This window comes from Nematostella vectensis, chromosome 2 (assembly GCF_932526225.1).
Source record: "Nematostella vectensis chromosome 2, jaNemVect1.1, whole genome shotgun sequence".
NCBI classification, from domain to species: Eukaryota; Metazoa; Cnidaria; class Anthozoa; order Actiniaria; family Edwardsiidae; genus Nematostella; species Nematostella vectensis.
In genome coordinates this window covers 2,865,969-2,883,985 of record NC_064035.1, presented here as the reverse complement: position 1 = coordinate 2,883,985, position 18,017 = coordinate 2,865,969, and the positions used below count along the sequence as shown (strand labels likewise).

At 44.0% G+C, this 18,017-nt stretch overlaps 1 protein-coding gene across 1 annotated transcript in view; it reads right to left on the bottom strand.

Moving 5' to 3' along the window:
- Positions 1-21: 21 nt before the first annotated feature.
- LOC116619920 overlaps positions 22-18,017 on the bottom strand; it is a 25,168-nt gene continuing 7,172 nt past the window's right edge. The window contains exons 3-15 of the mRNA XM_048724160.1: positions 8,469-8,629; positions 5,027-5,346; positions 3,620-3,807; positions 3,153-3,308; positions 2,788-2,879; positions 2,472-2,518; positions 2,172-2,282; positions 1,786-1,851; positions 1,561-1,671; positions 1,116-1,232; positions 997-1,021; positions 685-767; positions 22-393 (exon numbers count right to left, since the gene is read on the bottom strand). Of these exons, the coding sequence (XP_048580117.1) occupies positions 341-393; positions 685-767; positions 997-1,021; positions 1,116-1,232; positions 1,561-1,671; positions 1,786-1,851; positions 2,172-2,282; positions 2,472-2,518; positions 2,788-2,879; positions 3,153-3,308; positions 3,620-3,807; positions 5,027-5,346; positions 8,469-8,629 (1,530 nt within the window). The 3' untranslated portion in view covers positions 22-340. The remainder of the gene's footprint in view (positions 394-684; positions 768-996; positions 1,022-1,115; positions 1,233-1,560; positions 1,672-1,785; positions 1,852-2,171; positions 2,283-2,471; positions 2,519-2,787; positions 2,880-3,152; positions 3,309-3,619; positions 3,808-5,026; positions 5,347-8,468; positions 8,630-18,017) is intronic.

Sequence of the window (18,017 nt, the reverse complement as noted above, 5' to 3'; positions counted from 1 at the left end):
GTATTTATCAAAAACAACAAGTATGATCTATATGCCCTTTATTTCATTAACTAAATGACTATTTACTGAGTATAAAACTATAAAACGGACGATATAATATATAATATTTACTAATCATTTTGGCTTTTACCAATTATAAAATAAATTTAAAACTTATAAACCATGACATTACCATTGTGGTAGTGTGCTTCCTGGTTATCAAGCTCAATTGAGACCACTGTCTAATATGTACAGTAGTACAAGAAAGAAAACAAGGGTATCTACAGGTTATCAAGCTCAAGTGAGACCACTGTCTAATATGTACAGTAGTACAACAAGACAAGCAAGGAGACAAGGGTATCTACAGGTTATTAAGCTCAAGTGAGACCATTGTATCCAGCTCTGCGATGGCTCCTGAAAACAAGAATATCTTATTTGAATTCATCCATTACTTCCAATGATTTCTATAAATGACATACTGGCACATACAGTAATATGAAGTAGAAATGCTTCGTGAGTAAAGAGATCTGTTCTGCAATATGAGACCAGAGACCATCCAAATAGAAATAATTTAAAAAATATATAATTGAGATTATATCGCTCTAGTTTGACTTTTCCATCTCTTTCCCCGGACAAAAGAGAGCTTCCCTTACTTTATTGGGCTGAGTAACATCTTCATGGTATGCCTACTATTTATCCAAATACCTTCTATCTTGGCCATCTCATCCAAAGTTTTGAACACATCTGTCTTGACTTGGGGGACTGTTGAGGAGGTTGGGGCCTCGTATCTGGAGAGTGCACCGTTAAACATAGTGAGACAGAAAACTGGGAGGCGTAAATAGTAACATGGAAAGGCATGGAGACGTCAATGGGAATTTACTGTTGTTAGTGCTGATAACGGGAATATAGATGAGGGCATGCAGGATAGGTTGAGGAGGTGTATAAGAGGTGCATATTTATAATAACTTTGTTTAAACTCTAAGGGGTAATGTGTTCTGCATTGACTAAGAAACTTGCCTTTTCCTCTCTGGGCTTTCAATAACTAAAGATAAAGAAAATGAAGACATCAATATTTCATCTCTAACATAGCAAACAAAGTGTCTGACTTCAGCTTGTGCCGCCATTAATCAACTTGCCTGGAGGTGGATAGAGAGATGGCTCAAGTGAGGATAAAAGCCGCTCCAGCTGCAAAAGCTCATGCTCTGCGGCTTCGGATTCTAAACCAATGTCATCATCATCATCATCGTTGTCATCTTAAAATGAGTATAGTATTATTTTATAGATATATCATATTATATATCAATTTACATTGTTTTTCATAAAAGCTCTTTTCGATCTATTCAACTAGACTATCACAAATAATATAACATTAGTAATATAATATGATGTTAAAAACGTTCGAAGAAACAGCAAGTCAAGTTTATTATGTTTGATTTAAACTCCCCAAGGGAATTTGAAATTCTCACCTTTTCAGGAAGTTTATTCCATACATAAGGCCCCTGATAGCTAAAGGGTTCTTATCTTGGAGCGAAATTGTCAAAAAGGGATAGATATAGATAGAGATAGAATAGTAATAGATACCTGAGAAGAGAGTAGCAGTTTGTGCAAGTGGGGTGTCAGGGTTTGAGCTTGGTACAAGCCCTCCAGGAGGACTCCCAGCAATCGTAGTACTTGGGCAGATCTGACTCTGAACTAAAGATAAAAAAGAATGAGTGTTTGTTTCTCTACATAGGAATTAAGAAGTCAACTACATGTGTAATAACTACATTAAAATGTGCAAGTTTGAATAAATATCTATATATTTACCATCTTCTGTGATAAGTCTATGTATTGGCTGTCTTGTCTGTCTAACTTCTGGGACCTTTTGTTCACCTGCCAATAGCAAAGGTTAGTGGTCAGAAAACTTGAGGTATATGCTACGTACATAGGCATATGCTACATAGCAAAACTGTGTTAAACTTAAGATTTGGAAAACCCAAATTGCATAATAAAATACAAATTATATTCAAATTGCTAATTTTTGTTTTTTCTTACTTTAAGTTGGAAAATTGCAAAATAATTTTCAGTATTTATTTCAGTATTACTGAAAGCAGTTGTTGCCTTGAAAGAAATACCTCAAATCTATTGAATGTCCTTGCAAATTAGGTATTAAAAATGTATAGTAAAAGATGATGTATATTATTTAAACTGACCTTCACTACCAGAAAGACAGTCATCTTCCCTGTCATTTTGGGTGATGCAGCTGTTGTCGTCACTTTCATTCCGGATGGTGTGTGATGAATTGACTACAACATTTTCAGCAACTGAAATATCACAGTAAAAGGTTCACTACTGGCAAAATATATAATTATAGGCAAGAGGATTTTAAACGATTGAGACAAGGTATGGTCACAAATCTGATTATAAATCCAGCTGCACATTCTTTGAAAAAATATTACTATCTTCTCACACAATCACTAATTAAAATATAAAAACAATAACAATATCCTTACCTGGTGATGGTGGACCTTTGATGAACATTTCATATGGTAGCAAATGCCTAAAGAAAACAAAGGAAATTATATTCCCTAGCCCCCAGCCAGCATTTTAAGTAGTGTGTGTGTGTGTGAGGGGGAGGGACTGTTAAGTGGGGTGATGCATGAATCCTGGAGCCACCAGAACCATTCCTGGCTATAGGCCTGATAACTTCCTGCGCAGAGCTTTCTTTGTTGCTTCGTTCCCTTCCTCTGCACAGAAGGGTTTAGGCCTGAATCTAATAAAGAATGAGGTAGTCACAAGACTTTGCCTATGGGTGCATATTCGCAATACCTGAGGTAAAAGAGTCGGATAGTCCTGCCCATTGGTGTCCCAGAAGATACTAGATGAGAGTAGATTTCATTCCACTTATTATCTTTACACACCTTTAACAGATAAACCACCACTGGTTAGAACCTGTTATTAAGCAGTAACTCGGATCATTAGAGAGCCTACTGTCACAAATAGAAAGTAGAAAGTCAGAGTTCTTATGTGCGAAAGATACACTAGATCTACTCATTTATGTCGTTAACTACTTTTTGTTTCTCTCTGTTGCAACTTTAAGCTATTAGCCCTTTTCCCGTACTCAAAATAATAATTAAATTTACTTGCCACAAAAGGCACTTTTTGAATATTAACTAAGTACATGTGTCTCATACCGACTCAAACCCTCCCCTGGACTGGACGGCCTTGAAGAGGTCATGTAATCTGACTTGCTGGCCCCTCCACATGGGTGTCTTGGGAAGTGGAAGGCCTCTTTGACGCATCACCGCGGTTACTGTTGACATGAATTCTTCGTCAGGATCACTTGTATGCTGGAATATTAATGCGAGACAAAGGACTCAGTCGAGAATGCATTTCTTGAACAACTCTTGCAATGCAATAAAAAAGACGAAGCATTGTTTGAAAAATTTAAATCATTGTCATACTCAGCAGTATTTATGTTTTCAACAAAGTTCACTTCATTTCAAGCAATTTTTGTTTGGAAAATTAGAAGGGCAGAAAGCTTATTGGCATGGTTCACATGCCTGATAGGGAAGTTCTTGTTAAAACAATGAGTATCTAAGGGTAGCAACTAAGTGTGCTACTTATACTAGTACAACAATATACTATAACAATTATTTACTATTTTATCTGCTTCAGATTGTGTTCTTTGTTTCTTCATTTTGTGATGGCGGGGGTTGATATCTGGCTTAGTCTTTGCCACAGCTTGAATGATCCTTTCATCATATGATGCAGAATTTTCACATATTGATTTGGTTAATATCGGTGATGAACATCTATCAGAAGATTTGTTGTTCTTCACCTTTCCATCTACAATTTGCAAAGAGACTATCTGAGTCAGAAGTACATGCTCAACGGGAGATATTGTTAAGGATAGGAGAGGCTATATGTTTAGCAGGGGATGAATTGTTTGGGTGATGATTTTTTCATTAAATAGTTGTGATTGTTACGGTTGGTTATGGGGATTTGTAAGGGTGGGTTATGCTTCGGGGTGATTGGTAAGGGTTTAGGGCATGTTATGGGGTGATTGATATGGGTGGGATTATGTAATATGGTGGTGATAGATATGGGTGGGTATACCATTTCATTATCCCACCCATATCAATCACCATCTTTCCATACCCCACCCATATCAATCACCCTCTTTCCATACCCCATCCATATCAACCACTCTCTTTCCATACCCCACCCATATCAACCACTCTCTTTCCATACCCCACCCATATCAATCACTCTCTTTCCATACCCCACCCATATCAATCACTCTCTTTCCATACCCCACCCATATCAATCACTCTCTTTCCATACCCCACCCATATCAACCACTCTCTTTCCATACCCCACCCATATCGATCACCCTCTTTCCATACCCCACCCATATCAATCACCCTCTTTCCATACCCCACCCATATCAATCACCCTCTTTCCATACCCCACCCATATCAATCACTCTCTTTCCATACCCCACCCATATCAATCACCCTCTTTCCATACCCTACCCATATCAATCACCCTCTTTCCATACCCTACCCATATCAACCACCCTCTTTCCATACCCCACCCATATCAATCACTCTCTTTCCATACCCCACCCATATCAATCACCCTCTTTCCATACCCCACCCATATCAACCACTCCCTTTCCATACCCCACCCATATCGATCACTCCCTTTCCATACCCCATCCATATCAACCACTCTCTTTCCATACCCCACCCATATCAATCACCCTCTTTCCATACCCCACCCATATCAACCACTCTCTTTCCATACCCCACCCATATCAATCACCCTCTTTCCATACCCCACCCATATCAATCACCCTCATTCCATACCCCACCCATATCAATCACCCTCTTTCCATACCCCACCCATATCAATCACCCTCATTCCATACCCCACCCATATCAACCACTCCCTTTCCATACCCCACCCATATCAATTCCTATAGGACTAGGTTTCCTACTGTATATCAATTCCAGAAGAATGTTGCATTATACAGCTAGGTACAAGTTAACTTTTCACTAACCGTCCTTTATTCCTTCAAATTTGAAATGGTTTGACACTTGTAACCGTCGTTTGGTTGTCAAGGGCAATATTCTTCTTGCTTCATCAAGAGAGGACTGATAGAATGCCTGAAGCTTAGCAGCCGACCTATTTCTGAGAGGTATTGCTTTCTCTTCCTCTGAGACGGAGTTGTACGGGTGTACAGCATTGGGGCGAAGCCACGCCCTGGAGTGCTGTTCCCCTAGGAATTCTACATGGTACTGCATAGGCTCATGCTCTTTTTCAAGGAGTGCATCATAATACTCTCCACATGTTGGGTCAGGTGTTAATAGGCCTGGCCACCTGCAAACATAGTTCAGATGACTTATTAAATACACTTGTATGTGGTATTAACACTTCTCCATTTAAATCTGTACTTCTCCACTTAAAACTGTACTTTTTAAATCCAGACCACAGGGTCAGGATATCTCGAGTCTAAGCCAATCAGATTAGAGCATTTTAATCATCTATTCTGGACTCGGGATATATGGAGAATAAGCCAATCATATGAGGTCTCATGGAGTTGCTATTTTGGGGGGTCAGGATATCCTGACAACGAGCCAATCATACCGGGTTTCGTTATCAGTGTGCTGGGTATCATCTGTCATTACATGTAATTGAAAATCAAAGGTCAAATCTACAAACACAATTATGGCTCTGCATGAAAAGGTCGTATTTTTCTTTCAAACAAACTGTGTAGGCCAATTTTCGTAGTTTTCATTTTGTCAACAATCTATCAAAGGCTGCAGTCGGATATGCATACTGGAAGAGAGAAATATTCTACTGATAATGTCTAGCTTAGCAGACTGGCTAAGCTTTCAAAATTCACTTGCACGTAAAATCATGCTGAGCTTTGCTTTTGGTCAAATGCTACCTAATCAGACTCGAACATGACACTAGAGCCTGCAAATGTCCCTTCTGGCGCGTGATTCCCGAAATCAAGAAAAATCTAAAGGACTCTATTCCTTATTCCGAGTCCGACTTGAGCAGAGCTGTACAAGCAGGAACATCCTGACTTTGCGTGTGCTTCTCTAGGACGGGCTAATCGAGCAGAGCTGTTCTGTACGCACTAGCAGGAACATTCGAACTAACTCGGGATATCCCGACTTTGCATGTGCTTCTCTGGGAAAGGTTAATTGAGCAGAGCTGTGTTGTACGCACTAGCAGGAACATTTGAGCTAACTCGGGATATCCCGACTTTGTGTGTGCTTCTCTAGGACGGGTTAATTGAGCAGAGCTGTTCTGTACGTACTAGCAGGAACATTTCAACTAGCTCGGGATATCCTGACTTTGCGTGTGCTTTTCTAGGACGGGTTAATTGAGCAGAGCTGTGTTGTACGCACTAGCAGGAACATTGGAACTAACTTGGGATATCCTGGACTTTGCGTGTGCTTCTCTGGGAAAGGTTAATTGAGCAGAGCTGTGTGTTGTACGCACTAGCAGGAACATTCCAACTAACTCGGGATATCCCGACTTTGCGTGTTTCTCTAGAACGGGTTAATTCAGCAGAGCTGTTCTGAATGCACTAGTTAGAACATTCGAACTAACTCGGGATATCCCGACTTCGCATGTGCTTTTCTAGGACGGATTAATTGAGCAGAGCTGTGTTGTACGCACTAGCAGGAACATTCGAACTAACTTGGGAAATCCTGGACTTTGCGTGTGCTTCTCTGGGACAGGTTGATTGAGCAGAGCTGTGTGTTGTACGCACTAGCAGGAACCTTCGAACTAACTCGGGATATCCCGACTTTGTGTGTGCTTCTCTAGGACAGGTTGATTGAGCAGAGCTGTTCTGAATGCACTAGTTAGAACATTCGAACTAATTTGGGATATCCTGACTTCGCATATGCTTCTCTAGGACGGGCTAATTGAGCAGAGCTGTTCTGTACGCACTAGCAGGAACATTTGAACTAACTCGGGATATCCCGACTTTGCGTGTGCTTCTCAAGGACAGGTTAATTGAGCAGCTGTGTTGTCAGAACTATAAGGAACATTCGAACTAACTCGGGGTATCCCGATTATGAGTGATATGTTTCACTTAACATGTAAGCTTCAAATTGGGCCAAAAGGGTCTAGTTGCTCATAAGACCCTTTAGACGGTGATCCAAGAAACAAGTATTTGTGCTTCAGAAGTCATAGAGTGTGTTACGTGTATTTTGAGAACATTTAAACTTTTTCAGATTGTTTGAGCGTACACGAATGCACCACGAGATGCCAACAATCAAATGGCTTTTCGGAATATCGCCTTTGTTTCACGTAGGATGAGTTTGTTTGAAGTCTGTGCAATACTAGCAGTGTTTCTGACATTGACCTTTCCGGACTGCTGAGCATGACGTTATCAGTAGTGTATTTCTTAGTTCTAGTATGCATGAATATCCTAAAATTTCCTTCGTATAATTTGTTACCAAAGTAAAAAGTATGATAAATTGACTAACACAGTTTATTTGGAGGAAAAAATTCGACCTTCAAGTGCAGCATCATAAGGTGTAAAATTTATATTTGATTTTCAAGATCATGTAATGACAGATGATACCCAGCACACTGATAACGATACCCGGTATGATTGGCTTTTTCAAGATATCCTGACCCCCCCCCAAAATAGCAACTCCATGAGACCTCATATGATTGGCTTATTCTCCATATATCCGGAGTCCAAAAAAGATGATTAAACTGCTCTAATCTGATTGGCTTAGACTCGAGACATCCTGACCCTGTGGTCTTGATTTTAAAAGTACAGTTTTAAGTGCAGAAGTACAGATTTAAATGGAGAAGTGTTAATATAAAAATTAGGTGGTCTAAAAAATGTAGCTCAAGCAGGGAAAACAACAACAAAATTATACATAACATTATTAACAGAATAACAGAGCACTAGAACTATATATATGATGCATGGAATTGGATGACAAAATATAGCATAGTTCCCTTAAAAGACATTTTAAAGTGCACATCATTTTTTCAACAATTCATCAAGCATGTCCTTTAAATCTTTGCAAAACAAAGTGTGAAAACTAGATAAAATATTATAACCAAATTTGACATAGGCAAAATAGCTTATACACTTTTTCTGGAGTCTTTCTAAGTGATGTGGCTCAAGGGGAGCCTAGGTGGCGCAGTTGGCATAGCAACGCTCTGTACTGCCTTTCACCACTGGGTTCAAGGTTTGATTCCAGGATCTTACATGGGTTGAGCTAGTTAGTCTTGCTTGGCTCAAAAAATCAACAATTTTGACCTTAGCTGTGGTCTCTGGTCTGACATGAGTTGTATTGCAGCTAAGGTGCCTTCCTAAGCCCTCAACTCGACTACATCTGAATCTATCTCTAATTTAGCATTAATTCCAGCTGCAAAGAGAATGAATAGCTTCCCCAATCTCATGATTCATTATAATGATAAAGTAACATGATTAGATGGTGGAAGAAATTACTTACAAAGGATATCCAGGCAGTTTAGCCATCACCACTTCCCCCAGAGGCAATAAACTGTACACATACTTCATTTCTTTGGAGAGTTTGGCTTTTTTCTCAGGTACAGAGCAATTGTTGTAGGACTCATCCCTGTTCATCCAGCAATACCACGAGCCTTCTCCCACCTGTAAACAGCAAACACCTTTTTACCACAATAACAAAACAAGACAGTGGTTGGGACTTGGTACATACCCTTTTCTGGGTGAAAATTCTGAGTAAACGTACACAAGCAGGTGATAACATTTGATGCAACTCAAAAGGAGTTCTTCTTTCACCATTGTAGCAGTACTGTCCACACTAACATGGTCAGCTTATCAGTACTGTCCACACTAACCAGGTCAGCTCATCAGTACTGCGCACACTAACCTGGTCAGTTCATCAGTACTGCGCACACTAACCTGGTCAGCTCATCAGTACTGTCCACACTAACCTGGTCAGCTTATCAGTACTGCACACACTAACCTGGTCAGCTCATCAGTACTGCGCACACTAACCTGGTCAGTTCATCAGTACTGTGCACACTAACCTGGTCAGTTCATCAGTACTGTGCACACTAACCTGGTCAGTTCATCAGTACCGTGCACACACTAACCTGGTCAGCTCATCAGTACTGTGCACACTAACCTGGTCAGTTCATCAGTACTGTGCACACTAACCTGGTCAGTTCATCAGTACTGTGCACACTAACCTGGTCAGTTCATCAGTACTGTGCACACTAACCTGGTCAGTTCATCAGTACCGTGCACACTAACCTGGTCAGTTCATCAGTACTGTGCACACTAACCGGGTCAGCTCATCATTACTGCGCACACTAACCTGGTCAGTTCATCAGTACTGCGCAAACTAACCTGGTCAGCTCATCAGTACTGTGCACACTAACCTGGTCAGCTAATCAGTATTGTCCACACTAACCTGGTCAGCTCATCAGTACTGCGCACACTAACCTGGTCAGTTCATCAGTACCGTGCACACTAACCTGGTCAGTTCATCAGTACTGTCCACACTAACCTGGTCAGCTCATCAGTACTGTGCACACTAACCTGGTCAGTTCATCAGTACTGCGCACACTAACCTGGTCAGCTCATCAGTACTGCGCACACTAACCTGGTCAGCTCATCATTACTGCGCACACTAACCATGGTCAGTTCATCAGTACTGTGCACACTAACCGGGTCAGCTCATCATTACTGCGCACACTAACCTGGTCAGTTAATCAGTACTGTGCACACTAACCTGGTCAGCTCATCATTACTGCACACACTAACCTGGTCAGTTCATCAGTACCGTGCACACTAACCTGGTCAGCTCATCAGTACTGTGCACACTAACCTGGTCAGCTCATCAGTACTGTGCACACTAACCTGGTCAGCTCATCAGTACTGCGCACACTAACCTGGTCAGTTCATTAGTACTGTGCACACTAACCTAGTCAGTTCATCAGTACCGCGCACACTAACCTGGTCAGCTCATCATTACTGCGCACACTAACCTGGTCAGTTCATCAGTACTGCACACACTAACCTGGTCAGTTCATCAGTACTGTCCACACTAACCTGGTCAGTTCATCAGTACTGTCCACACTAACCGGGTCAGTTCATCAGTACTGCACACACTAACCTGGTCAGTTCATCAGTACTGTCCACACTAACCTGGTCAGTTCATCAGTACTGTGCACACTAACCTGGTCAGCTCATCAGTACTGTCCACACTAACCTGGTCAGTTCATCAGTACTGTGCACACTAACCTGGTCAGTTCATCAGTACCGTGCACACTAACCTGGTCAGTTCATCAGTACTGCACACACTAACCTGGTCAGTTCATCAGTACTGTCCACACTAACCTGGTCAGTTCATCAGTACTGTCCACACTAACCGGGTCAGTTCATCAGTACTGCACACACTAACCTGGTCAGCTCATCAGTACTGTGCACACTAACCTGGTCAGCTCATCAGTACTGCGCACACTTACATGGTCAGTTCATCAGTACTGTGCACACTAACCTGGTCAGTTCATCAGTACTGTGCACACTAACCTGGTCAGTTCATCAGTACTGTGCACACTAACCTGGTCAGTTTATCAGTACTGCGCACACTAACCTGGTCAGTTCATCAGTACTGTGCACACTAACCTGGTCAGCTCATCAGTACTGCGCACACTTACATGGTCAGTTCATCAGTACTGTGCACACTAACCTGGTCAGTTCATCAGTACTGTGCACACTAACCTGGTCAGTTCATCAGTACTGCACACACTAACCTGGTCAGCTCATCAGTACTGCACACACTAACCTGGTCAGTTCATCAGTACTGTGCACACTAACCTGGTCAGCTCATCAGTACTGCGCACACTTACATGGTCAGTTCATCAGTACTGTGCACACTAACCTGGTCAGTTCATCAGTACTGTCCACACTAACCGGGTCAGTTCATCAGTACTGCACACACTAACCTGGTCAGCTCATCAGTACTGTGCACACTAACCTGGTCAGCTCATCAGTACTGCGCACACTTACATGGTCAGTTCATCAGTACTGTGCACACTAACCTGGTCAGTTCATCAGTACTGTGCACACTAACCTGGTCAGTTCATCAGTACTGTGCACACTAACCTGGTCAGCTCATCAGTACTGCACACACTAACTTGGTCAGTTCATCAGTACTGCGCACACTAACTTGGTCAGTTCATCAGTACTGTGCACACTAACCTAGTCAGTTCATCAGTACCGCGCACACTAACCTGGTCAGTTCATCAGTACTGTGCACACTAACCTGGTCAGTTCATCAGTACTGTGCACACTAACCTGGTCAGTTCATCAGTACTGTGCACACTAACCTGGTCAGTTCATCAGTACTGTGCACACTAACCTGGTCAATTCATCAGAACCGTGCACACTAACCTGGTCAGTTCATCAGTACCGCGCACACTAACCTGGTCAGTTCATCAGTACTGTGCACACTAACCTGGTCAGTTCATCAGTACTGTGCACACTAACCTGGTCAGTTCATCAGTACCGTGCACACTAACCTGGTCAGTTCATCAGTACCGTGCACACTAACCTGGTCAGTTCATCAGTACCGCGCACACTAACCTGGTCAGTTCATCAGTACTGCACACACTAACCTTGTCAGCTCATCAGTACTGCACACACTAACCTGGTCAATTCATCAGTACTGTCCACACTAACCTGGTCAGCTCATCAGTACCGTCCACACTAACCTGGTCAGTTCATCAGTACTGTGCACCTTAACCTGGTCAGCTCATCAGTACTGTGCACACTAACCTGGTCAATTCATCAGTACTGTGCACACTAACCTAGTCAGTTCATCAGTACCGCGCACACTAACCTGGTCAGTTCATCAGTACTGCACACACTAACCTGGTCAATTCATCAGTACTGCACACACTAACCTGGTCAGTTCATCAGTACTGCACACACTAACCTGGTCAGTTCATCAGTACTGCGCACACTAACCTGGTCAGTTCATCAGTACTGCACACACTAACCTGGTCAGTTCATCAGTACTGTGCACACTAACCTGGTCAGTTCATCAGTACCGTGCACACTAACCTGGTCAGCTCATCAGTACTGTGCACACTAACCTGGTCAGCTCATCAGTACTGCACACACTAACCTGGTCAGTTCATCAGTACTGTGCACACTAACCTGGTCAGCTCATCAGTACTGTGCACACTAACCTGGTCAATTCATCAGTACCGTGCACACTAACCTGGTCAGTTCATCAGTACCGCGCACACTAACCTGGTCAGTTCATCAGTACTATGCACACTAACCTGGTCAGCTTATCAGTACTGCACACACTAACCTGGTCAGCTCATCAGTACTGCGCACACTAACCTGGTCAGTTCATCAGTACCGTGCACACTAACCTGGTCAGCTCATCAGTACTGTGCACACTAACCTGGTCAGCTCATCAGTACTGCACACACTAACCTGGTCAGCTCATCAGTACTGCACACACTAACCTGGTCAGTTCATCAGTACTGTCCACACTAACCTGGTCAGCTCATCAGTACCGTCCACATTAACCTGGTCAGTTCATCAGTACTGTGCACACTAACCTGGTCAGCTCATCAGTACTGTGCACACTAACCTGGTCAATTCATCAGTACTGTGCACACTAACCTAGTCAGTTCATCAGTACCGCGCACACTAACCTGGTCAGTTCATCAGTACTGTGCACACTAACCTGGTCAGTTCATCAGTACCGCGCACACTAACCTGGTCAGTTCATCAGTACTGTGCACACTAACCTGGTCAGCTCATCAATACTGTGCACACTAACCTGGTCAGCTCATCAGTACTGCACACACTAACCTGGTCAGTTCATCAGTACCGTGCACACTAACCTGGTCAGTTCATCAGTACTGTGCACACTAACCTGGTCAGTTCATCAGTACTGTGCACACTAACCTGGTCAGTTCATCAGTACCGCGCACACTAACCTGGTCAGTTCATCAGTACTGTGCACACTAACCTGGTCAGTTCATCAGTACCGTGCACACTAACCTGGTCAGTTCATCAGTACTGTGCACACTAACCTGGTCAGTTCATCAGTACTGCACACACTAACCTGGTCAGTTCATCAGTACTGTGCACACTAACCTGGTCAGTTCATCAGTACCGCGCACACTAACCTGGTCAGTTCATCAGTACTGTGCACACTAACCTGGTCAGTTCATCAGTACCGTGCACACTAACCTGGTTAGTTCATCAGTACTGTGCACACTAACCTGGTCAGTTCATCAGTACTGTGCACACTAACCTGGTCAGCTCATCAATACTGCACACACTAACCTGGTCAGCTCATCAGTACTGCACACACTAACCTGGTCAGTTCATCAGTACTGTGCACACTAACCTAGTCAGTTCATCAGTACCGCGCACACTAACCTGGTCAGTTCATCAGTACCGTGCACAGTAACCTGGTCAGCTCATCAGTACAGTGCACACTAACCTGGTCAGCTTATCAGTACTGCACACACTAACCTGGTCAGTTCATCAGTACTGTGAACACTAACCTGGTCAGCTCATCATTACTGCGCACACTAACCTGGTCAGTTCATCAGTACTGCACACACTAACCTGGTCAGTTCATCAGTACTGCACACACTAACCTGGTCAGCTCATCAGTACCGTGCACACTAACCTGGTCAGTTCATCAGTACTGTGCACACTAACCTGGTCAGCTCATCAGTACTGTGCACACTAACCTGGTCAATTCATCAGTACTGCACACACTAACCTGGTCAGCTCATCATTACTGCACACACTAACCTGGTCAGCTCATCAGTATTGTGCACACTAACCTGGTCAGCTCATCAGTACGGCACACACTAACCTGGTCAGCTCATCAGTACTGCACACACTAACCTGGTCAGTTCATCAGTACTGTCCACACTAACCTGGTCAGTTCATCAGTACCGCGCACACTAACCTGGTCAGTTCATCAGTACTGTGCACACTAACCTGGTCAGTTCATCAGTACTGCACACACTAACCTGGTAAGCTCATCAGTACTGCACACACTAACCTGGTCAGCTCATCAGTACTGTGCACACTAACCTGGTCAGCTCATCAGTACTGTGCACACTAACCTGGTCAGCTCATCAGTACTGTGCACACTAACCTGGTCAGCTCATCAGTACTGCACACACTAACCTGGTCAGTTCATCAGTACCGTGCACACTAACCTGGTCAATTCATCAGTACTGTGCACACTAACCTGGTCAGTTCATCAGTACCGCGCACACTAACCTGGTCAGTTCATCAGTACTGTGCACACTAACCTGGTCAGTTCATCAGTACTGTGCACACTTACCTGGTCAGTTCATCAGTACTGTGCACACTAACCTGGTCAGTTCATCAGTACTGTGCACACTAACCTGGTCAATTCATCAGTACTGTGCACACTAACCTGGTCAGTTCATCAGTACTGCACACACTAACCTGGTCAGTTCATCAGTACTGTGCACACTAACCTGGTCAGTTCATCAGTACTGTGCACACTAACCTGGTCAGTTCATCAGTACTGTGCACACTAACCTGGTCAGTTCATCAGTACTGTGCACACTAACCTGGTCAGTTCATCAGTACTGTGCACACTAACCTGGTCAGTTCATCAGTACTGCGCACACTAACCTGGTCAGCTCATCAGTACTGCACACACTAACCTGGTCAGTTCATCAGTACTGCACACACTAACCTGGTCAATTCATCAGTACCGTGCACACTAACCTGGTCAGCTCATCAGTACTGCACACACTAACCTGGTCAGTTCATCAGTACTGCACACACTAACCTGGTCAGTTCATCAGTACTGTGCACACTAACCTGGTCAATTCATCAGTACTGTGCACACTAACCTGGTCAGTTCATCAGTACTGCACACACTAACCTGGTCAGTTCATCAGTACTGTGCACACTAACCTGGTCAGTTCATCAGTACTGTGCACACTAACCTGGTCAGTTCATCAGTACTGTGCACACTAACCTGGTCAGTTCATCAGTACTGTGCACACTAACCTGGTCAGTTCATCAGTACTGTGCACACTAACCTGGTCAGTTCATCAGTACCGCGCACACTAACCTGGTCAGCTCATCAGTACTGCACACACTAACCTGGTCAGTTCATCAGTACTGCACACACTAACCTGGTCAATTCATCAGTACCGTGCACACTAACCTGGTCAATTCATCAGTACCGTGCACACTAACCTGGTCAGCTCATCAGTACTGCACACACTAACCTGGTCAGCTCATCAGTACTGCGCACACTAACCTGGTCAGTTCATCAGTACTGTGCACACTAACCTGGTCAGCTCATCAGTACTGTCCACACTAACCTGGTCAGTTCATCAGTACTGTCCACACTAACCTGGTCAGTTCATCAGTACCGCGCACACTAACCTGGTCAGTTCATCAGTACTGTCCACACTAACCTGGTCAGTTCATCAGTACTGTCCACACTAACCGGGTCAGTTCATCAGTACTGCACACACTAACCTGGTCAGTTCATCAGTACTGTCCACACTAACCTGGTCAGTTCATCAGTACCGCGCACACTAACCTGGTCAGTTCATCAGTACTGTGCACACTAACCTGGTCAGCTCATCATTACTGCGCACACTAACCTGGTCAGTTCATCAGTACTGCACACACTAACCTGGTCAGTTCATCAGTACCGTGCACACTTACCTGGTCAGTTCATCAGTACTGTGCACACTAACCTGGTCAGCCCATCAGTACCGTGCACACTAACCTGGTCAGTTCATCAGTACTGTCCACACTAACCTGGTCAGCTCATCAGTACTGCGCACACTAACCTGGTCAGCTCATCAGTACTGTGCACACTAACCTGGTCAGTTCATCAGTACTGTGCACACTAACCTGGTCAGCTCATCAGTACTGCGCACACTAACCTGGTCAGCTCATCAGTACTGCGCACACTAACCTGGTCAGTTCATCAGTACTGCACACACTAACCGGGTCAGCTCATCAGTACCGTGCACACTAACCTGGTCAGTTCATCAGTACTGTGCACACTAACCTGGTCAGCTCATCAGTACTGCACACACTAACCTGGTCAGTTCATCAGTACTGCACACACTAACCTGGTCAGTTCATCAGTACTGTGCACACTAACCTGGTCAGCTCATCAGTACTGTGCACACTAACCTGGTCAGCTCATAAGTACTGTCCACACTAACCTGGTCAGTTCATCAGTACTGCACACACTAACCTGGTCAGCTCATCAGTACTGTGCACACTAACCTGGTCAGTTCATCAGTACTGTCCACACTAACCTGGTCAGCTCATCAGTACTGTGCACACTAACCTGGTCAGTTCATCAGTACTGTGCACACTAACCTGGTCAGTTCATCAGTACTGTGCACACTAACCTGGTCAGTACATCAGTACCGTGCACACTTACCTCGTCAATTCATCAGTACTGTGCACACTAACCTGGTCAGCTCATCATTACTGTCCACACTAACCTGGTCAGCTCATCAGTACTGCACACACTAACCTGGTCAGTTCATCAGTACCGTGCACACTAACCTGGTCAATTCATCAGTACTGTGCACACTAACCTGGTCAGTTCATCAGTACTGCGCACACTAACCTGGTCAGTTCATCAGTACTGCACACACTAACCTGGTCAGTTCATCAGTACTGCACACACTAACCTGGTCAGTTCATCAGTACCGTGCACACTAACCTGGTCAATTCATCAGTACTGTGCACACTAACCTGGTCAGTTCATCAGTACCGCGCACACTAACCTGGTCAATTCATCAGTACTGTGCACACTAACCTGGTCAGTTCATCAGTACCGCACACACTAACCTGGTCAGTTCATCAGTACTGTGCACACTAACCTGGTCAGCTAATCAGTATTGTCCACACTAACCTGGTCAATTCATCAGTACTGCACACACTAACCTGGTCAGCTCATCAGTACTGTCCACACTAACCTGGTCAGTTCATCAGTACTGTGCACACTAACCTGGTCAGTTCATCAGAACTGTGCACACTAACCTGGTCAATTCATCAGTACCGTGCACACTAACCTGGTCAGTTCATCAGTACCGCGCACACTAACCTGGTCAGTTCATCAGTACTGCACACACTAACCTGGTCAATTCATCAGTACCGTGCACACTAACCTGGTCAATTTATCAGTACTGTGCACACTAACCTGGTCAATTCATCAGTACTGTGCACACTAACCTGGTCAATTCATCAGTACCGTGCACACTAACCTAGTCAGTTCATCAGTACCGCGCACACTAACCTGGTCAGCTCATCATTACTGCACACACTAACCTGGTCAGTTCATCAGTACCGCGCACACTAACCTGGTCAGCTCATCAGTACTGTGCACACTAACCTGGTCAGTTCATCAGTACTGTGCACACTAACCTGGTCAGTTAATCAGTACTGTCCACACTAACCTGGTCAGTTCATCAGTACTGTCCACACTAACCTGGTCAGTTCATCAGTACTGCACACACTAACCTGGTCAGTTCATCAGTACTGTGCACACTAACCTGGTCAGCTCATCAGTACTGTGCACACTAACCTGGTCAGTTCATCAGTACTGCACACACTAACCTGGTCAGCTCATCAGTACTGTCCACACTAACCTGGTCAGCTCATCAGTACTGTCCACACTAACCTGGTCAGTTCATCAGTACTGTGCACACTAACCTGGTCAGTTCATCAGTACTGTCCACACTAACCTGGTCAGTTCATCAGTACTGTCCACACTAACCTGGTCAGTTCATCAGTACTGCACACACTAACCTGGTCAATTCATCAGTACTGTGCACACTAACCTGGTCAGTTCATCAATACTGTGCACACTAACCTGGTCAGCTCATCAGTACTGTGCACACTAACCTGGTCAGCTCATCAGTACCGTGGACACTAACCTGGTCAGTTCATCAGTACTGTGCACACTAACCTGGTCAGCTCATCAGTACTGTGC